The 23,358-nt window shown below is 44.1% G+C and overlaps 1 protein-coding gene across 1 annotated transcript in view; it reads right to left on the minus strand.

Annotated features, from left to right (window-relative positions):
• The window catches only part of SLC6A7 (solute carrier family 6 member 7), a 39,699-nt gene that overhangs the window by 14,653 nt on the left and 1,688 nt on the right, over window positions 1-23,358 (minus strand). The window contains exons 2-6 of the mRNA XM_056851943.1: window positions 8,939-9,122; window positions 4,632-4,763; window positions 3,494-3,728; window positions 2,160-2,298; window positions 1,273-1,407 (exon numbers count right to left, since the gene is read on the minus strand). Of these exons, the coding sequence (XP_056707921.1) occupies window positions 1,273-1,407; window positions 2,160-2,298; window positions 3,494-3,728; window positions 4,632-4,763; window positions 8,939-9,122 (825 nt within the window). The remainder of the gene's footprint in view (window positions 1-1,272; window positions 1,408-2,159; window positions 2,299-3,493; window positions 3,729-4,631; window positions 4,764-8,938; window positions 9,123-23,358) is intronic.

The raw sequence follows: 23,358 nt of genomic DNA on the forward strand, positions 1-23,358 counted from the left end.
GCCGAAGCCTCTGTGGCCCCGAGCGGGAGCGGCTGGCCCCACGGCGGCAGCCCTTTGCTCCCTCGGGTGAATTTCTCTCGAGCCTTGCCAGCCCCGGAGGAAGGGGGGAGGTGGCGGCCGCCGGGGCAGCTCGCTCTCTGCCTCCCCCTCCCCTCCGGGCTGCGGGTGGCCTCAAAAGAGAAAGTCGCCGCGCGGGGCTTCCTCGTCTGGGCGACGCGCGTCCAAAGCAATGCAAATTTCTTTTGAGCCTTTCTGAAGATGGACTCGAGGTGCCGAAAGCAGAAGCCAGAAGGCAGCTTGGGGGCTTACCATACAAATATCAACACGGCGGCCGCTCCCTCCGCTGCTTAAAAAAACCCCAATCCCCACAGCAGGCCAGCCAGCAGCAGCGGCACGTGGTCGCTCCTTTGTAATGCGAGCGCCTCCTGAGCAGACTCTCTCCCCACAGCAGGCCCGCCAGCAGCAGCAGCAGCACATGGTCACTCCTACATAATGCAAGCGCCTCCTGTGCAGACTTTCTCCCGCCCCCCGCTCCCGCCCCCTTTCGCTACTGCCAGGCCCGTGCCGGTATTCGTCTCACCCCCCCCGTCTTGACCAATATTCGTCTCCACCGACACCCCTGCGCGTGCCTGCGCGGCCGCACATGGAAAGAGCTGCCCTCAAGGGCTCAGAGCCACAAGCGGCTCGGGAGCCGCACTTTGCCGACCCGTGGCCTATGTGGTCATCCTTATCCACATACTTGTTAACGTGCTCAAAGAACTCCAAAAGACAGGTGAAGCAGGACTTCCCTTTTCAGAAACCAATCTGATGTTCCCATAGCAGCTTTGTTCCTTAATATGCTTAATACTAATCTGGATCAGTTTAAACTAGGTATTATAGAAGAGAAGAGGGAGTAAACATGTGGATGTTGCTTATGGCAGCAGTGATACATATAATATCATGTGTAGTTTTAGTCTCAGTGTTGTATATGTTACAACTATCACCTAAAAAACACATCCTTGGCTTTTCTTCAATACATTTGGGAACTCCATCTGAATTTATCGAGACTACTGCTCGGCTGGTAAAAACCACAGGGGGAGCCAATTAAACCTTATTGACCTTTGTGAGCTACAAGTATCCTTGTAAAATAAATCTCTTTCTCTTCTGCATCTGCCAGACCCTGCTGTGCATTTCTGCTTTGGATAAGTTGATCATTGGTATGTGGCAGTCAAAAGGGCAGAGCCGCGTAATTAACCTTCACTCCTGAGTGAAATTACATAACAGAGATCTCACCTTGGAAGACAGCAGGTGATGGAACTGGGGTGTGAGATAGAACTTAATTCCCAACCAGGCTCCTTCCAGCGTTACACCACGAATCAGGAGCATGATCAAGATGAGGTAAGGGAATGTGGCAGTGAAATACACAACCTGCAAGAGGAGAAGGGGCACATGGTATTAATTTGCAACAATGAGCTTCTTTCTCCATGATTCTACATTATCCATAGAACCACAAGCTAAAACTCTCCTTTTCCATGACATCTTCTATGGGCTTGAAACACCTATCTCGTTTTACCTAGATGGTCATATAGATTATGCAGAGCATAGCTACACTGGTCATTGTCATGTATCCATGAAGAGTAATGGAGCATATGGTCAAATTTAGTGAAAGATGTTAATATTCCATCAGATTACTTATGCAAATCTATACAATTAATTAATAGAAATCCAGTTTGTCAGTCACTGAATTTGTCTGGGGGGAAATGGACACTGACTACACTCTGACAGACATTGTGGTGTGGTGACTAGAACGCTGGACTAGGATCTGGACGACCCAGGTTCAAATCTCCCCTCTGCAATGGAAGCTTGTTTCAGTTACCTTGGCTCAGCCTGATCTACCTCAGGGCTGCTGTGAGGATAAAATAGATGAGAGGGGAACAAGGTAAGCTGCTTTCGGCCCCGTTGAAAGAAAGACAGGGTATAAATGAAGTGAATAAATAATATGCACGGTGGTCTTAGCACTTGTGTCCTATCTTGGAATTTAAAGATAGAATCTGAGTACATATTTTTAAGAGTGTTCTTATCCTGGTTGTTTTATTTAGCAGAGGATAAGTGAGTCTTGTTTATGCACCAAATTAATACAGCTTCCAACACACTAGGGCAAGCCATTAATTTGTACCTACCTTGCCAGAGGATTTGACTCCCTTTAGGATACACAGGTACACGATGACCCAGGCAAGGAGGAGGCAAAGGCACAGATTCCAACGAATTCTCCCAGGATCCCCAATCCCTGAACTCTCTTGGATGTGCAAGACATAACGGCTGGGACAAAACAACAACAACATTAATTTGCAGAAGCACCATTTACTGTCAATACAAACAAGGGCAGGCTTTCCTTCCCAAGTCACGAAGGATGGCACCAAACACTAAGATCTGTTCTGCCACAAAACATCTGTACTGTGTATACATTGTCACATTTTGCAGTTCTGTTTCAAGGAAAGAAAATTTTCATTGTGTGTACATACTACATACACATTTTAGGAAGCAGTTGCCAATCATAGTTCTCCAGGATGTGTGCTTGCAGTGTAATGAGTGCATACCTGATGATCACATGTGTGAATCTACATATAGGGCTGGTACTTTTTGCCAGAAATGCTTTTGCTGCAGGGAGTTAGTAATGTGTATAGCAGCTGTAATGGCTGCTTCACACAACATACATTTCCTTACACATATAACAAGGATATATCCATTTTTGGCATGTTATATTCACCACAGGGACAAACTAGCAACTGTGGCTTCCAACTGCATGTCTTGAAACAGACACCTATCACATTTGATGGTGCAAACCAATGTACACAAAAAGATGTAGTAAATCCATCTTGTGTAAAGTAGGCTTTAAACTTTCAGCCCAAAGTAACTCTGAAAATGCACCAACAATTTTTAATCTTATGATTTCTATAGTAGTCAAAGTACATAGTCGGGCAAAGTACACATTATTCTCACTTCAGTATGCTGAAAACAATGTTCCATTCTCTCCTCATTTGACGTAACATTTTAAAGTGTTACCTGTATTTATAATCCCATTCATTCTGACTCTGCTAATCCATAATTCTCATAAGGATGAACAGGGGAAAGAGAAAAACAACCTACACATATAATAATTTGCTAAATATGACCAGCAGACCTAAGCATCTGTCATTGAACATTTGGTCCATAGAATGTTTCATTGCTCGTAGTATTGTACTTCAGAACCGTTAGTTCTATAAAGCCACCTGTTTTGCCATCTTGTGTGCAGCCGCATATTAAATCTATTATGGGCAACATTAATGTCACCATAGATCGCTTTTTTTTTCATCTATAATTTATAATTGCTTTATTCTGTTTTCCCAGCTTTCTACAAACTATGCAACTTTTCTTGGTCCCTTCTGTCTGTCATTTTGGGCCTCTTGTTGAATGTACCTTGAGATGAAACATAAATAAAACATTTTAAAGCATGCATATTGCGTAGCCTTCTTACCTCCAATATTCCTCACTCGGGCTGACAGTGTTAGAGATGTTGAGTGGGACAGCACCATTCCCTGTCTGCATGACGTGGTGGTCCAAGCATAGGTCTGTGTTCCACCAGTTGCCACAGTACTGCCAGGGCAAGTTTTTTGTCAATGAGGCAAAGAGGTAGAAGAGAACATAGGCAATGATCATGTTATAGTAAATGGCCACCAAAGAGACAATCAGGATTGTAGCCATGCCAATACCTAAAGAGGAGCAGAAATCATAAAGAGAGATCAAGGGAATGACAATGTTAGGCATCAGCCGGGGAGCTAGCCCACTAGTCTTTTGCACTGTTCACAATAAACATTTCAGTGCCATAGCTAGTTAGGTAGGCATTTGACCTCTGGAGAAGGACACACATGAAGATGTTACTTCATTTTCTTTGAACTGTGGTCCCTCTGAGCCAAAGTAGATATGATGGGGTCCACAAGTCTGACCTGTGGGCAACACCACCATTTTAAAGCCTACTGAGGTTTTTTAAAATGCTGCAAGGACCAATCCTGATCAGGCCCACAATAGGCTGGAATGAGCAGCTCTTGTTCTGCCCCCTCATGTGCCTTTTTAAGTATCAAAAGAACAATGGAGGTGGGGTGCACACGTTTCAGCACTTGAAAAATCATGGGAGGGGGAAACGAGACTTACTCATCCTGCCATGTGTGGGCCCGATCAGGCCCTTGCTGCATTTTTAAATCTCCTGATCGGGCTTTAAAATAGTGGCGGGTCAAACCTGTGGATGCAGTCACACCTAGGATGGCCCTCAGCAGTCAGTCACTTTTTTCCTCTTAACTATTTTCTTTGAACTGTTTTATTAGGCAATATTTCTAGAGTATTTTGTTGACAATTAATTTAAAACCCACGAGCTATGAAAATTTATGCTGCAAGGCTCTTTGGTCTTTTAATGTTGCCGCCTCTCCCTCTCAGCCCAGTGATCATGTCTTTACCTTTAAATGCTCTGAAATAGCAAGAGAGGGTTCAGCCTCACTGCTCCCACCTTGATCCCTTCGTACCATCTACTCTACCTGCTTTGGTGATACACAAGGTTGCTGCCTCTGCATGGGTGATCCTGCTTCTCTGCAGTGCATTGAGGAAGTATGGGCATCACACACCTTTAAACAGAGGGCTTATCTTCCAAACAGCAAGAGGCCCCAGGCTTGAGAACTGGCCCAGTGACAGCTCCATGAAGAAGATGGGAATTCCACATATTGCCAGCATGATGAAATAAGGAACAAGGAATGCCCCTGTAGGAGAAATAAAATTACCCAAAGCACAGTGGTTGAGCAGGTCTCTAGCACAGAGATGTTCTAAATATATAAACAGGGGTATTATTAGGAAATCTGGGGGGCACAGCTAGCAAATTAACAGAGCGGACGGCCACTGCAGTTAATACCTTACCTGCCTCATCCTCATCACTAGGGCTGCCAGGTTGCAATGTGGAGGTTTGCATTGTATCTCTAAAATTGCCAACAGAGCATGAGATGAAGCAGGGTAGCTTCTCTTAACTATTCTTCCTATTCATGAGAGCCCTTCCAGTCTTCTGTAACGAGCAGAAATCTGGGCAGGCAAGGGGTGCGGACAAAAATATTCAGAATGGAAGAGTGGCAGAAGGTGTGCTATTTTGCAGCTTGCTTTGTCAGTGCAAAGCTTTGGGTTGTAACTTGGCAACTCTGCTTTACCACAATAGCATCAGGGCACTTCATATACACATCCATATTCTTATATTCTTGTAATGTGGGAACTGTTGTTATTACTCTTGGCAGATGGGGACTGAGGGCATAACTACACAATACACTTCACCAGGCATATTCATCTGGGAGTTTTGTGCTTCCCACAGGGTTGTCAAGTCCACCGTGGGAAATTCCTGAAAATTTAGGGCCAGTACCTCAAGAAGGCAAAGTCCGGGAAGGGAGTTCAGTATGGATATGATGCCATAGATTCCACCCTATGAAGCTGCCATTTCCTCTGTAGGCTGGAGATAATTTATAATGCCAGGAGAACTCCAGGCCCCTCCCTGAAGTTGGTAACCCTACCAGGCATACAAAGGTCATATTCAGCTTAGTAACATAGAACATGGGGAAAAGGAGTTTAAGCCTTCCTCCCTGCACCATTTGCCCAACTTGAACTCCCTGCTCTTGTTTCCTGCTGCCCCTCAGAGCAAGAGTGGGAGAAAATAATATAAGAAGGTGTCATTGGGCTGACAATGTGATGTCACTTCCAGGGAAAATCCATGCCTTTCTAAGAATCACTAAGAAAAAATGGCCTCTATAGTGATGCTGTAGGGATTTCTTCTAATCTCTATGGTCTTTGTCATTAGGGTTGCCAGCCTCCAGGTGGTGGCTAGAGATCTCCTGCTATTACAACTGATCTCCAGGTGACAGAGATAAGTTCCCCTGGAGAAAATGGCTGTTGGGGCAATTGGACTCCATGGCACTGAAGTCCCTCCCCTCTCCAAACCCCGCCCTCCTCAGGCTCCACCACAAAATCTCTAGGTATTTCCCAACACAGAACTGGCAACCCTATTTGTCCTAGAGATTAGAGGACATATTTAGAGAGTCACTCAGAAGTGACACCACATCCACTACAAACTCCACCCTTTCCAAGCTCCTCCCCTCCAAATCTATTAGCATTTGCCTAGGCAGTGTTGAGAACCCTATGCAGGTGGAAGACTTCCCTCTCTCCACATGTCATGGTCCCAATCTGATTCAGGCCCACCTAGAAGCATTTAACTACCAGACCACATCTGTTCATCAGACCCAGTGACACATCTGGGGAAAGCATATCATATAATTAGGCCCGGAGACAATGAACAGCTACAGGGTCTTTTCCTGGCAGCAGCTGTGTGTTTCAAGTATACATAAAGATGTCAGTGTGAAAACTGAATCCTCTACATTACTTGAGAAGATGAGCTGGAATACTTATGATTCCGCCAAGAACATTCAGCCAAGTACCTCTTCTATCAGAAGATGGTGAGGGGTCTGAAGACCAGGTCCTATGAGGAAAGGATGAAGGAGCTGGGTATGTTTAGCCTGGAGAGAGACAACTGAGAGGTGAGTTGATAACCATCTTCAAGTACTTGAAGGGCTATCATATAGAGGATGGTGCAGAATTGTTTTCTGTTGCCCCAGAAGGTTGAACCATAACCAATGGGTTGAAATTAAATCAAAAGAGTTTCTGTCTAGATATTAGGAAGAATTTTCTAACAGAGTGGTTCCTCAGTGGAACAGGCTTCCTTGGGAGGTGGTAAGCTCTCCTTCCCTGTAGGTTTTTAAGCAGAGGCTAGATGGCCATCTGTCAGCAGTGCTGATTCTCTGAGGCAGATCATGAGAGGGAGGGCAGGAAGGGTTGTGTCATTGTTTGGCTCTCATGGCCCTTTCTTACATGCCCAGGGTAATGTTGATCACCACTTTGGGGTAAGGAAGCAATTTTCCTCCAGGCCAGATTGGCCAGGGATCCTGGAGGGGGTCACTGGGAGTGAGGGAGGGTAGGTAGTTGTGAGTTTCCTGCATTGTGCAGGGGGTTGGACTAAATGACTCTGGTGGTCCCTTCCAACTCTATGATTCTATAACACAATCAGTCTCAAATTAGCATCCTAACCTGTCTCAGTAACCAAAAATACCTTAAAGGAGGCTTACATTTCCCACATTCTCAAATGCGCCTTTCTTGCAGATGCTAAGCACTTCTCAAGGCTTTCTGTTATCATGAAAGGTTCCATTTCCATTTCAGTGAAACTGACAGTGAAATCCTAAGCAGAGTTATACCTTTCTGGGTCTATTGAAGTAACTAGGTTTAGATGGGTGTAATTATGCTTAGAATCGCACTGTCAGCCACCTTGCCGGAGAATACCAACAACACATGTAATTTTTTTTAAAAAAGGTGTCAAAACAGATTTATAAGACAACTCAGAAATTCAGTGAAGCAAAGTGGAAGTATTTTTCTTAATTCTCTCGGTACCCTGGGCTGATACCCAACTGAATACTTTAAGCATTCCCAAAAATATGTAGTGAATGGTGAAACCCTGAATTTTTGTTCTGTCCTATCAGAGAAGAAAACATTTCCAGGGCTGAAGTGCCCTTTTACATCTTGTAATCCTGCAAGCTGCATTATACACTGATTCAGTAGGATGTATGCCTTCTACTGATGCATCAGCATTTCTCTCCAAAACACACAAGGCATTCTCCTCCTCCTAATTTTTTCTTGCAGAGCCTGCTTAAGAGTAAATAATTCATACAGACTGCTGGTCAGTTGCTTGGCAATTGTTTATTTTGTTTTCTTCACCAAAAAACCTGTGTTGAATTGCCAATTTTATCATATCATTTCAAAATTACCAGAGAAAAATCCTCCACTCCCTATTTTGTTTACACCATTGGAGAAATGTGTGAGATGAGCAGAACCCATGAAAACTATGCAGGTAGCAGGTGGGTGTGCAGGCAGAGTGGGTTGAAAAAGACCGGGGCCTAAGAAGGCAAACAACGGGTGATGTGATGCACAGCTCTTTTCCTCCTGCACTGAGCTGGGGTGGGATGGGGTATAAACTAATGGAAAGAAGAAGAAGAAGAGTTGTTTTTTAGATGTCAACTTTCTGTACCACTTAAGGAAGAATCAAACCAACTTATAATCACCTTCCCTTCCCCTCCCCACAACAGACACCCTGTGAGGTAGGTGGGGCTGAGACAGCTGTAAGAGAACTGTGTCTAGCCCAGGGTCACCCAGCTGGCTTCATGGGTAGGAGTGGGGAAACCAACCCAGTTCTCCAGATTAGAGTCCATCGCTCCAAACCACTGCTCTTAACTGCTACACTACGCTGGCTCTCTACATTTTTGAGCGTTGAATTTATAATAGTCAGTTCCTGTTGTGAGCTTCCGCAGTAGAATATTGGAGAAAAGAAAGGGCTATAAAGATAGGCTCATATCCTGGAAATAGCTTAGATACCCCCTCAACATCATGTCTATCCCTAGGGTCTTCCTAAACTCCACTCTCCTTCCCATTTGATTGTTTTAGAGATGCATCAAATGTGGATGAGGTGTGTGCCACCATCTCCCAGTTATGTAAATTGGTATTTCTCTTGGGGTAGTTTTACATCAGCGATGAGCAAATCCACATTGATCCTGAAAGGATCTACACACCAGTTTGGAGCTCCAAGGCAAAACTGAGGCAGGCAAACAACAGGTGAAATTAAATCAAAAGATGCTGGTACTACTTGGGGGCAAAATAGTATTTGGCCTCCCGCCATGCAACATCAACCCTCATTTCTAATGCCTGTCATTCTTCTCCATGCCCTATTGAAGACGCTGCAGTGAAAAAGATGAACATACCCTATTTGCCCACCTCCTTTGTCAGTTTTCGGTATGGGTACAAAGCTTTCACAGACACGGCCATAACCCAGGCAAGTAACAAAATAGCACGTTTCTGTTCTTACCTCCCCCATTTGTGTAAGCTCGGTATGGAAACCTCCAGACATTTCCCAGTCCCACACAGTATCCAATACAGGACAAAAGGAAATCCAGCTTGCCCGTCCAATTCCCTCTGTCTTCAGGATGCTCAATTTCTAGGTCACCATCTCCATGATCACTTGGAGTCATTAATAAGTCTGGAATTATTGGCTAATGGAGGAAAAGGGGAAGGGGAAGGAGTAAATTAAAAGCAAGTATGAAAAAAAGGAGAAAGAAATGCAAGTAAAAATTAATTCACAGTGGGTAGCTGTGTTAGTCTGTCTGCAGTAGTAGAAAAGAGCAAGAGTCCAGTAGCACCTTATAGACTAACAAAAATATTTTCTGGCAGGGTATGAGCTTGGTATCGGAAGACGTGAGCTGTGGCTCACGAAAGCTCATACCCTGCCAGAAAATATTTTTGTTAGTCTTTAAGGTGCTACTGGACTCTTGCTCTTTTCTACTAAGAAAAAATTAGAAATAGAATTACAGAAGTAGGGGAGAACGATGAAGACAGTCGTCATAGTCTTCATAGGCAGTACAAGATTAGCACTTACCCCAATTAATAGCAATTACAGTTTGCTCTAGGGTTGCTTGACAAGTATATGTATAGCATGAAGTGGTCATGTTCATGTTTTGAATCCAAATCAAACACATCAGAAAGAACTTGCATATCATCTTGCGCCTCCTCAAACACCTTTTTTTCCTGTGAGCTCAGTTCACACACCTGCTCTGAGTCCTTGGAGGCCTATTCATTAGGGTTGCCAGGTCCTTCTTTGCCACCAGCAGGAGGTTTTTGGGGTGTAGCCTGAGGAGGGTGGGGTTTGAGATGAGGAGGGACTTCATTGCCATAGAGTCCAATTGTCAAAGTGGCCATTTTCTCCAGGGGAACTTATCTCTATTGACTGGAGATCAGTTGTAATAGCAGGAGATCTCCAGCTAGTACCTGGAGGTTGGCAACCCTACTATTCATACAGGTGGTGCCCCCTCCCCTCAAATGGCCTCCAGAAGCATGTGAGGTTATAGCAGGATCAACGTCCAGCTAGAATCATGTGGAAGTACCAAATGAAGGATCTGGGTTGGGAAACACCTGGAGATTTTGGGGGTGGAGTCTGAGGAGGGTTAGGTTTGGGGAGGGAGGGACATCAGCAGGGTATAATGATACAGATTCCACCCTACAAAGTAGCCGTTTTATCCAGGGGAACTGATCTCAATCATCTGGAGGTCAATTGTAATAGTGGGAGATCTCCAGGTTCCTCCAGGTGGGTCCTGGGGATCTCCCGGAATTACAGCTCATCTCCAGACTACAGAAATCAGTTCCCCTGGAGAAAATGGCTGCTTTGGAGGGTGGACTGTTTGGCATTATACCCCACTGAGGTTGTGCCCTTCCCTAAACTCCACCCTCCCTGGGCTCCATCCCACAAAATCTCCAGGAATTTCCCAAACTAGAGCTGGCAACCATATGCATTCTGGAAAAATTTGTACAAAGATTTCCAGTTTTCTTGATAGCAGCTTGAGGACAGTAATGCTCAGTGAAGGGAAACACCAAGGGGCAAAAGTTAAAAAGACCCTCTCCCCTTATACTGTTCTCTCCTTTCAAATCACAGCCCCAGCAACTACATTATGTACAATTCCTGGGGAGGGAGGGGAATAACATAAATACATGCACGATAACAGTTTCACCCTAAGTCTTCTTCTGCTCTAGTCCCACCTTAAGCAACTTAACATAGGTTTAAAAAATATTACATGTTAAAATGATGTCACTTGGGAAAATATTCCAACAGATTACAGCCCACACCTTCTCTTCCTACGAACGGAGAAGTTTCTTGCCTTCTCCAAGCGTAGGCCTCCTTCATTGCTGCCACAGCCAATTTAAGAATTTCCTCGCTTGCAGAGGTACTCCCTGAAAAACCCTGCCCTGAAAATGCTCCTCCTTTGACATGACCTCTTTTGGCGCTCACGTACACCTTAGACTTTATGAGCTGTCAGTGCTTCACTTCTAAAAAAAGGAACCTGTGTGGAAACCACACACTCTGACCTGGAGGCCCTGTCTTAAAATCCTTGATATGAGAGGACAGGCTACATCCACTCAGTGGTAATTGTAAAATATTATGCAGTTGCTTGGCGCACATTCATCTTTCTATACTTATATATACCTGGATTCTAACCTGAGCTCTGCCCCAAATTAAGCTCTGTCCCTCCTTTTCTTCCAGAAGCTGCCTTTTGCTACCAAAGCAGGCTTCACTTATATAGCGTCAATGCGCCTCTCGTTCCGTTTCCATGGAGACAAAGGGATTGTTCCGTTGAAGAAAACATGTGTGAGGAAACTGGCCTAACGATTAAGCACAGATTTTTGTGCCATATGTTAACATGTTCTTTTGCTTGCATGTCCACGTTTCTGCACACAGACCCAGGACCGCACGCACACATCTATGCATGTACGCAACAAAAAAAATATCATTTAGACAAAAGGGGTACACGTACATTCATGAAATTATGTATATATACATATCTACTGCCACAAGCAGCAGATATCTCAATATAGCAAACAGCTATAAGACATATGGGAATGTGATCAAAATATATCGTTCAATATACAAGGCACAATCAAACAATGCATTTACAAAACAGAATTCATAATCTAAAAACCTATGTGTGAAGACAAATTCATAAAAATGTACATTCACGCACAATAGGGTTGCCAGGTCCCTCTGTTCCACCGGCGGGAGATTTTTGGGGTGGAGCCTGAGGAGGGTGGGGTTTGGGGAGGGGAGGGACTTCAATGCCATAAAGTCCAATTGCCAAAGCGGCCATTTTCTCCAGGTGAACTGTTCTCTATCGGTTGGAGATCAGTTGTACTAGCAGGAGATCTCCAGCTAGTACCTGGAAGTTGGCAACCCTTACACACAACCCAATGTGTTGGAAATAATTTAGTGTTAATATATGGAAGCAGAAAGCTGATATAAGGACAGAACAGTGCAAACATTTTTGTGAATGAAGTCAACCTGCAGGAAGCTACCGGGAAAGCACCACTGATACTTCTACATTTCTCCTCCAAGGACTACCATTACAATAGAAGGCCTTCATTAAAATGTTCAGAAACAGGAAATTAGATGTCTTGTTTTATCAGTCTATCTGTCTGTACTACCAAAACACAACACCAAAAAGGTCAACAAACCCATGCTAGGGTAATTTATCCAAGCTAACAAATAATGCTCTGAGATATGTTAATTGGATGACTTACACAAGAACACACATCTAAACGTTTTTAATCCAAATACCTAGTCAAATTGTTAGTCGCAAAAACTAGTGATATCTGTAGAAAGGAACAATCTAGTACTACCCCAGATGATACTGTGTTTATTCAAATTGAATTCTTCACACAGCGTTAACCCTTTAGATAATTTAAAAGCATGTTAGAATGGCCACAGAAAAAGAATACGCTTGACTACTTTACAGACTTCTGTTTTAATCAGCATTCTACACAGATCTGAATCTTCAGCTGAAAAGGATGCAGTCTAATTAGTCCTAGTTATGGAGATGACTCAGTGGCTGCTATAAGCCATTGCTTTCTTGTTATTCATAGCCTTTTAAAACAAACTTTGGGCATGATGTGGACGTCACAATGAATACCAATTAAAGGGGAATCCAGGCAGTGGATCATTTTGACCATGCAGATAGCCCATTCAAACCCAACTGCATGACTGGAAAAGCTGTGAAATTGGTTCACCCAATTGGAAATGTCATGACTGGAAAAGCTGTGAAATTGGAATGTCATTCTGGGAAGACCCAGAGACTAGAAAAGAAGGAAGAAGGAAGAAAGATGGAGAGAAGTTTGAAACTTGGGGTAGTTTGGTTGAATGTGGGAGTTAATACGACTTTGGACTAGCACTTCCTGTTATGTATTTTCTATTTGCTCATCATGTAGATTTGTAAACAAACAGATATTACAGAAAGAGGTCCCCCTCCATTCCAAATAGGGTTGCCAGGTCCTTGGGAAATACCTGGAGAATTTTTGGGCGGAGCCTGAGGAGGGCGGGGTTTGAGGAGAGGAAGGACTTCAATGCCTTAGAGTCCAATTGCCAAAGCGGCCATTTTCTCCAGGTGAACTGATCTCTATCGACTGGAGATCAGTTGTAATAACAGGAGAGCTGCAGCTAGTACCTGGAGGCTGGAAGAGATCCAAACAGCACTCACAAAATAGTATAATAAGGAGATAAATTTATAAAAGTGCAGGTAGGTGCAAAAAGTGAGCATATATACAAACAAAAATCAGAAAGATACACGTATAAATTTTCACATAAAAAATGCAATATCAGTCCAGCATAGTATAGAAGTCAATAAGGAATACGAGTGTCCTGTAAGTCAGGTACATCAATATATATTGTCCGTGATAGACTTTCTTGTGCTTGTAGGTAGCTGGACGGAAGATGTCTGAGGCAAAGGCCACAGCGAGAAGGTGTCAGGACGTGTCGTCTAGATCAAGAACACGTTTCGCATATGGCTTCATCAGCTACATGTATCCAAAGAAGTTCATAGGATAAATACAATTTGAAACGGGACCAGAAGGATTTCTACAGGAGTCTCCAAACATACCTGGAGGTTGGCAACTCTATTTCCCAAAGAAACTAAGCCTAGCACTACTCATGTGTTGGTACATGTTTGATAGAAATGTGAAGGGAAGAAAACAGGATCATGTCCACTGACCCCACCTCCACCCTTTTTACATGTATCTTAACCTCTGGAAGAGAGCCTGTGCATGAAGAGTTTGTTGCATCTACATGTTATGCAAGAGCATAACAATACTGCATATTCCCTCTGATGCTGCATGAGCAGAACTGAACTGGCAGAATAAACTGTACCATATGAGACTGTGGTTGGTGGATTGCCATTCTGCATGTTCGTTTCAATATTAAAAATTGTACTTGACTAGAAATCTGGCACAATGGGGAAAATTATTCTACTTCTTATTTTTTGTGTGGAAGCAGTTTTCTATTTGCCAAGTGTTTTTAACATTATTTAAGTAGAATAGTCCATTCTGTCACCTCAGGGCTCTGCCACCCCATTACTACCTCATTTGTCTGCATTTATGAACCAGACAAGATGCAACAAAATAGTGATGAGAATGTGAGATCTCTTAGCATCTTTAATGTGTCTTACCAATAGCTCTGAATGGGAGGGAGGTTTTGGGGGATGTGGAGAAGTTAACATTTCCTATTATGCTGTCTCTTATAGGAACCCAAGGCAGCTTATAATATAAATAATAATAAATATAGTATGTGTGAGGTGTTGTAAAGTCGCAGCTGGCTTATGGCAACCCCTTAGGGTTTTCAGGCAAGTGATCAAGCAGAGGTGGTTTGCCATTGCCTTCCTCTACAAAGTCTTCTTGTGGTCTTCCATCCAAGTACCAACCCAGCTTAGCTTCCGAGATCTGACAAGATCGGGCTATGCTATACCATTCCATATCCCCCCCCCCCAAATATGGCATATTAAAAGACATAAAAACTACCAGTTAAAATCAATTTAAAAGTGCTGGTAGGCATACAAATTAATCAAATACCATCACAAATCAAACTGTCTTCAGCTGCCTCTTAAAGATCAAGAGTGAGGGGGCTAGGTGCACCTCCCTGGGAAGGTTGTGCTATAATTGTGGGGCTGCCGCCAAAAAGGCCCTCTCTTGTGTACCCACCAGTCAAGCTTTTTTTGTTGGACAGCCAAGAGGGCCTTTCCTTGCGATCTTAGTTCCCAGGCAGGAATGTATGGGAGAAGACAGTCCTTCAGATACCCTGTTCCCAAGCCATGTAGGGGCTTTAAAGATCAAAACCAACACCTTGAATTGGGCTCAGGAGCAGATCAGAAGCCAGTGAAATTGCTATATTTGGGTCTTGATCCCTGTAACTGGCCCTGACCAGCAGTCTAGCCACAGTATTCTGCACTTGCTGCATCCTCAAAACACTCTTTAAGGGTAGACCCAAGTACAGCAGATTGCAGCAGTCCAGTATAAATGTAATTAAGACATAGATCCCTGGGGCTAGATCAGACTGAGCCAGGAATTGGGCACATCTGTGAAGCTGGGCAAAAGCATTCCAAATAGAGTTGCCAACCTCCATGTAATAGCTGGAGATATCTCGCTATTACAACTAATCTCCAGCCAATAGAGATCAATTCACCTGGAGAAAATGGCCACTTTGGCAATTGGACTCTAAGGCATTGAAGTTCCCCCCCAAACCCCGCCCTTCTCAGGCTCCGCCCCAAAAATCTTCAGGTACTTCCCAATCCAGAACTGGCAACCCTAACTCCGAATCACAGCAGACATCTGATTTTCTAAGGTGACTTCTGTGTCAAGCAGCACACCCAAACTGCGTATCTCACTTTTCAAGGGGAGTGTAACCCCATCCAAGCCAAGGGAGATCTCAAGTCCCTGGTCTACTGTTCAACCAACCCAGAGAACCTCTGTCAATTAGGATTAAGTTTCAGTTTGTTCATCCTCATCCAGCCCACTGCTGACTCCAAGCACCGGTTTACAACATCAACACCTTCCTTGGAATTACCGTAGGTGGAAAAGAAAGGTAGAGCTGAGTATCATCCGCATAGCGATCACAACGCAGCCCAAACCTCCTGATGACTTCTCCCAATGGCTTTGTGTAGATATTAAATAGCATGGGGGATAAGATCGAACACTGTGGAACCCCACAGGCCAGCGGCCATGGGGCAGGGCAGGAATCCCCCAGAATCACCTTCTGGGAACAGCCTCCCACATAGGAATTGAACCACTGCAAGACGGTGCCCCATAATCCCAGAGCTGAAAGGCGGCCCAGCAGTAGGATGGTATTGAAGACTGTGGGGAGATCCAGCAGAATTAGTAGAGTCATACTCCCTTGTCTAGTTCTTGGTAAAGGTCAGTAGCCAAGGTGACCAAAGCAGTCTGTGTTCTAAATCCTGATCTGAAGCCAGATTGAAATGGGTCCAGATAATCAGTCTCTTCCAAGAGCCCCTGGAGCTGAGAAGCAACAATCCGCTCTAGCACCTTGCCCAAGAATGGAAAACTGGAGACTGGCCAGACGTTTTCCAACATGGTAGGGCTCAGGGAAGGATTTTTCCCTTTCCTTTCCTTTCCTTTTCTTTTCAGAACAGATCTAATCACTGCCTCCTTGAGGACAGGCAGCACAACTCCTGCTCCTAAGGAAGCATTCACCACTCCCTTTACCCACTTGGCCAACCCCCTCTGGCAGTTTTTACTAGGCAGGAAGGGCAAGGGTCAAGGACAGAAGTGGTAGGCCACCTCTCCAAGGATTCTGTCCACATCCTTGGGTGCCACAAGCTGAAAGGTATCCAAACAAATCAGGCAAGAAGATGCCAAAGTAGGGTTGCCAAGTGCCAGGTGGTGGCAGACAAACCCCTGCCAATCCACCTGGCTGCCTGCCGACCAGCTGAGGGTTGGCAGGCAAAGCGTGCATGCGCGCCTGCCTGAGGTGCCACGTCACTTCCGGTTTACACTTCTGGAAGTGCTGCATCGCAACGGGGCCTTTACTGGGAGTATGAGTGGTAAACGGCCCCTTGCGATGCGTTTTACACCCAGAAGTGCTGCATCACAACGGGCCTTTTACCACTCAAACTCTCAGCACTTCCGCGATCGCATCAGTGCAGCCGCGCGTTAGCAAACACACCTCACCTCCACCCCGAAAACCTCCCGCCGGAGGAGAGGAGGGACCTGGTAAGCCTATGCCAAAGGTATGTCATCTGAACATGCATCCATGCTAGCTTCTAACCCAAAGCAGATCTGGGTGATTTTGTCTGCAAAGTATTTGGCAAATTGATCACAGCAGACCTTCATGTGCTTAGAGCCCAATTTCCTGGGGCTATGATGTAAGAGCCCCCAAACCACCCAGAATGACTCCACTGGATGATACGTGCAGATGCAATTGTGACAAAGAAATATTGCCTTTTCACTGTCATCACCATCACAGAATAGGCTCTAATATGGGCTCTATGCCTTGTTCAGTCAGCCTCACTTCAACTTTTCTGCCGGTGATGCTGTAGCCATCGTCCTTCCCCTTTCATTGCCATAAAACAGCGAGAATACTTGGATCTGTCTCAGGGGAGACGGTGCTTAATGGCGCTTGTGTCAAGTTGTCAACAGCCTGGGCAATTTCCCTATTTCAGATAGGGTTGCCAACCTCCAGGTGGTAGCTGGAGATCTCCCAGGATTACAATTAATCTCCAGGCGACAGAGATCAGTTCACAACATTAGTTGACAACATTAATGTTAGGGCACAGGGCTGTACTGATTAAGGTAATGTGTTTGTGCATGTAACAGAGACAGAGAGAGACACGTGCACATGCATAAATTTGAGCTATATAGACAGCAATTTCTTTGTAAAAGAAATCACATGAGGAAGAAAACTCTCCACTTCTCAAAAAGCTTCTGTGATAAAAAAGGGACTTTTTGATTGAAAGAATCCTTTTCTCTATACAAGTGAGAAGAACGCTCTTCTCTGTTCAAGTGAAAAGTCTTTTGGTTTCTTATCTAGTACATGCCTGATATTGAAACATCATAAAAAGGTTCAGTAAAGCCTTTGATAAAGTCCCCCATGATCTTCTTTTTTTTTTAGATATTTTTATTGATTTTTAAAATTATCTGGGGATACAGGAAAGGAAAAAGGGTAAGGGAAGTGTAAAGAAAATACGTTTGTTACCCCCTAACATAGTTTACTTAGTCATCATTTTTAACATATCGTATTTAATCACCAAAATCATTTTCATAACATTTAAAAGAATCTATTACTGTTTTCTAATCTTAATAAATTCCTTTAAAAGAAAAAAAAAAGATTGATCTTCTTGAAACAAAGCTAGTAAAATGTGGGCTGGACACTGCTACTGTTAGGTGGATTGGTAATTGGTTGACCAACCGAACCCAAAGGGTGCTCATTAATGGCACAACTTCATCATGGAGAGGAGTGACCAGTGGGGTCTGTCCTGGGACCTGTACTATTTAATATTTTTATAAATGATGGAATAGAGAGCATGCTAATCAAATTTGCAGTTGACACCAAGTTAGGAGGGGTAGTTAATACCCTGGAGGGTAGGGTCAGAGTTCAGAATGACCTCAATAGACTGGAGAGCTGGGCCATAAGCAATAAAATGGATTTCAATAGGGAGAAGTGTAACGTACTTCACCTAGGCAGAAACAACATAAGGCACAGGTACAGGATGGGAGATAGCTGGTTTGACAACAGTACATGTAAAAGAGATCTGGGAGTCTTAGTGGACCACAAACTGAACATGAGTCAACAGTGTGATATGGCGGCTAAGAAGGCCAATGCAATTCTTGGCTGCATCAATAGGAGTATTGTGTCTAGATCAAGGGAAGTAATACTACCACTGTATTCTGCATTGGTCAGACCTCACTTGGAATACTGTGTCCAGTTTTGGGCTCCACAATTTAAGAAGGATGTTGACAAGTTGGAACGTGTCCAGAGGAGGGTGACCAGAATGGTCAAAGGTCTGGAATCCATGCCCTATGAGGAGAGACAGCCCAAGACTGCATTTGCCTTTTTAGCTACCGCATCACACTGCTGACTCATGTTCAGTGTTTGGTGTACTAAGACCCCAAGATCCTTTTCACATACACTACTGCTCAGACAAGTCTCCCCCATCCTATAATTTAGTCATCAGTTATAAGTGCCAGCACCAGACTTTATAGAAACTAGCCATTGCCATAGATGAATAAAATGATCCCTGTTTCCTGTTGTGCAAATTGCAGCACATCCTAAATAGAGTTACACTCTTCTAAATCCATTTAAATCAATGGGCTCTGTTTAGGATTACACTGTGGGTCATCTAATGAAGGCATAATCCCACAATTTCCTGGCTCTAGCTAGAGGCTGTTCAGCATATGTTATGGATTAATGGGATCTTCTATCAAAATCCTTTTAAAAAAAAAATCCCCCTAGATTTCTGATCATCTTTGCTTTTAGTTTTTCTTAGAGTCATGCTTCTGGCTCTGAAAAAAAAAAGAATAATCCACTTCCCACTGCTTAGAATAGCAATCTAGTGTGAGAAGCTTTTCACCTCAGACTATAAACATTATGCACATGCTTTCTCTTCCTTTCCTAACCCTGCTGGGAGGCAGAAAGGAGATCCGGGCATATTGCTCCTCAGAAGGGAATGTTTCAGAGTCTGTTGTGGCTTTCTTCTTCTCTCATAGAAGCCTCGAGTTTCTCTGAAGGCTTGGCATGGAGATAGTACAGGGTTGAAAAATAACTGTAGAATAGGGTTGCCAACCTCCAGGTAGCGACTGGAGATCCCCTGCTATTACAACTGATCTCCAACCGATAGAGATCAGTTCACCTGGAGAAAATGACTGCTTTGGCAATTGGACTTTATGGCATTGAAGTCCCTTCCCCAAACCCCGCCCTCCTCAGGCTCCGCCCCAGAAATCTCCCACCAGTGGCGAAGAGGGACCTGGCAACCCTACTGTAGAAACAAGGGACAGTAGGGAGGAGGAAATATTAGATGAAGCAATGAGGAAAATCTGGCCCTACCTATACAGGTATTACCTAGCATTTGATGGGTGTAAGGAGATAGTGGTGTTAAGGGCTGAGAGTGGACACCTAAGCTCATATACGCAGCCCAACCAGGATTTTAGTCATCAGTTGTCATTGATCAGACTACCTACAAGAAAATAGTTGTGCATCTTTCATTCTATATGTTATTTGTAGAGGGAGAAACAGAAACTAGTTTTTTTTAATGTCTGTTTTAATGAAAGAAGCTAAAAGAAGAGCTGACGGCATGCATTTAAAATAATTTAAGCTTTCAAGGAATTTCAGCAGATGACTAAAATCTCAGCCACATGAATCAATTTTTCATGCAGCTTCACTGGAATAGTTCTGAATTTTTTTTAAATACAATTATCAACTTTTTAAAACATCTGACAAGATCAAATTGTTTAACTGAAAAATGCACATATGTATTTCACAGAACCTATCGCAAAATGTATATTCAACATTAATCTAAATTTATTATATGAAATTTGATAAGTGGCTCAGCTGTACCTGGCCTGTTAGAGGCTAGAGGGCCAGATCAGTAGATACTCCTTTTCAGGCATATAATTCCATAAAGCAGCTGAATGTGATAAACTCCTTTTTGGATGACAGCCAGTGTGGTACAGTAGTCAGAGAGTTGGACTAGGATCTAGGTTCTGGGAGATCTAGGTTCACATCCCCACTCTGCCAAGGCCGCTTGCTAGGTGAGCTTGGTCACATGTACACACGAACACATGAAGCTGCCTTATACTGAATCAGACCCTGGGTCCATCAAAATCAATATTGTCTACTCAGACCGGCAGCCGCTCTCCAGGGTCTCAGGCGGAGGTCTTTCACATCACCTACTTGCCTAGTGACGAGCCCTGTGGCACAGAGCAGTAAGCTGCAGTACTGCAGTCCAAACTCTGCTCACGACCTGAGTTCAATCCCGACGGAAGTTGGTTTCAGGTAGCCGGCTCAAGGTTGACTCAGCCTTCCATCCTTCCGAGGTCGGTAAAATGAGTACCCAGCTTGCTGGGGGTAAAGGGAAGATGACTGGGGAAGGCACTGGCAAACCACCCCGCAAACAAAGTCTGCCTTGGAAACGTCGGGATGTGACGTCAACCCATGGGTCAGGAATGACCCGGTGCTTCCACAGGGGACCTTTACCTTTTTTACTTGCCTAGTCCCTTTAACTGGATATGCTGGGGATTGAACCTGGGACCTTCTGCCTGCCAAGAGAGACTTAATCACTGAGCCATGGCCCCTCCCCTCCAATCACACATTTTCAGCCTAACCTACTTCACAGGGTTGTCGTAAGGGTAAAATGGTGAAGAGGAGAACAATGTAAGCCCCTTTAGTTTCCAACTGGGGACAAAGGCAGGTAAGTAAATAAAACAAATAAGGAGAACAATTACAATGTATGCATAAGCACCACTAAGGCATTTCTTTTCCTGATAATGATCACGCAATTGCATTCCACATGCAGCACAATGAGTTGCTGGGGAAGATAATCTTTCACTCTGAGAAATACATCTGTGTCACAACTGAGTCACAAGCTGGCAGCTGGAGGAATCGACTCTTTTTTATTTTTTTCAAAGTGTTTCCCCCCCCCCTCAGTATTTTACAAAATCTCATGATAGGAGAATTCCATTTTTTAATACTTTGACCAGGAAGTTAAGGCTAGCACTACACACCATGGTGATTGCAGGTTTGCCATTGAGAGTGGAAACCCTTTATGGAATTCCCCCTTCTCCCCTACAATGTGATTATTTTAAATTGTGATTTCATGGTGATTATTTTAAAATGACTTATGTATGGTTGTGATTATATTGGATGTAAGCTGCCCTGACCTCGACCTTGGTCGGGGAGGAGCAGGATATAAATTTAATAATAAATAAAATAAAATAAAATAAATGTGAAGCTAGCCTTCTCCTGAATCATGTTTTTGGTTGCGTCTGAAGGTGGGCTGAGAAATGCATGATGCAAATGAAGACATGTCACTTGTATCCTAAATTATACATTTGGGGAGAAGAAGGAGAACTCAACATGGACAGTAATCTTATAATAGATATCATACCCAATGTTGTTTCCTTAAGTTCAGTTTTCCCTTGGGTGGTAGCTACAAACCAGAAAGCAACACAGGAAGTCTCAAAGAAAAGGCACCTGTTGTTCACAGGTAGGCTGGAACTACTATGACTAGTAGTTTCTCATGATGGCTCCTTGCCTTCAAAGATGACACTCCTAACATGCCTAGAATGGTAGCAATTAGCACCGGAATTACTGATCTCCATGTCTGTGTGGTTGTTACCTACAAAAGTATTGTGATTTCTAGAGAAAGTTGACATCAAATATCTCCCAGCTGCATGCTAGTGAAGAACAATCCCGTGGCCCAGGGGCTTCTGAACTCAACAGCACTGGCACCGAAACAACTTTTTCCAGATATTTTAATACTTAAATAAAAAGCAAGACTGAGAATAGAGATGGCATGAAACTGTTTTGGAAATTGCTCCGCAGCCAAAGTTCAGTGTTATACCAAAACCTCAGCAAAACTCCTTTTTGCTGCTATGTGATCTCAGCAAACATCTGACCGTGGCTGGTGAAGTGCTGCTATGAAAGAGCTCTTTTGTACTCACACACTATCCTGGCACTCACGCCAAGCAGAACCAGGATGGCTTCCCTTTGAGCCCCATCCCCACCCCTTCTACTCCAATCTAATAGAGCTCTCTGTATGTTTGGCAGGCCACCAAAGGGGGAGGGGGAACTGATGTAGGAAGCCAAACAAAGACACTGAGGTGGTTCATACTCAGGGTGGCCAGCTCCAGATTGGGAAATACCTGTAGCTTTTTGTGGGTGGAGCGTGACGAGGGCAGGGTTTGGTAGGGAAAGGACTTCAATAGGGTTTAATTCCATAGAGTTAGGGTTGCCAGCTCCGAATTGGGAAATACCTGTAGATTTTGGAGGCGGAGCCTGTGGAGGGCGGGGGAAGGGAGGGACTTCAATGCCATAGAGTCCAATTGCCAAAGCGGCCATTTTCTCCAGGTGAACTGATCTCTATCGGCTGGAGATCAATTGTAATAGCAGGAGATCTCCAGCTAGTACCTGGAGGTTGGCAACCCTACCTGGAGTCCACCTTCCAAAGTGGCCATTTTCTCCAGGTGAACTGATCTTGGTCATCTGGAGATCAACAGTAATAGTGGGAGATCTCCAGGTGCAACCTGGAGGTTGGCAACCATATTCATACTACACAAAAATTAATGTAATTAGGGTGGGAGAACTTGACAATATGCCCGCCCACTATTCATGGGGCAGGCCCTTTTTGTAATTTGCCTGTACACATGGGCAGTTTGCACTTCTTCCGGCCTGTGCTTCCTATTACTTTCAGCACCAAGAGGTGGGTCTACTCTGAAGCCCACAGGATAGAGACATGGAGGTGACTGGGCAGGTGATCCATTTCAAAGACTTTGCAGACTCTGAGCCCAAAGGAAACACGCCAGGAATCATCTGGATTTGTTGCCATTTCCTTCCAGCACAACACACCACATGGTGGCCATCACACCTGCTTCCTGTTCTGTATGTGAAGTGATGGCTTTTACATTTTGGAAAGGGGCTTTCAGCTCCAAGGAAACTGTTAATCTTGGGAGTCCCAAAGCTCACTAGAAAATACACTGGAAGTGTGCTCATATAGGGGAGGGTGTTTGGCTCAGCAAGAGCCAGACTAAACAGAAGATGATTGCAAGGGGTTGGTGACTGACTCCAGCCTCCTCCTCCTCCTCTGTCTCATACAGGTCTGGAGGGGATTTCCTGTAGTAAAATGTATTGCTTAAAAAAAGGAAACTGTTCTGCTCCATCCATCCCATATGACATCCTAATCATATTTTCTCCTA

The sequence above is a fragment of the Euleptes europaea genome, chromosome 1 (genome assembly GCF_029931775.1).
Source record: "Euleptes europaea isolate rEulEur1 chromosome 1, rEulEur1.hap1, whole genome shotgun sequence".
Lineage (NCBI taxonomy): Eukaryota > Metazoa > Chordata > Lepidosauria > Squamata > Sphaerodactylidae > Euleptes > Euleptes europaea.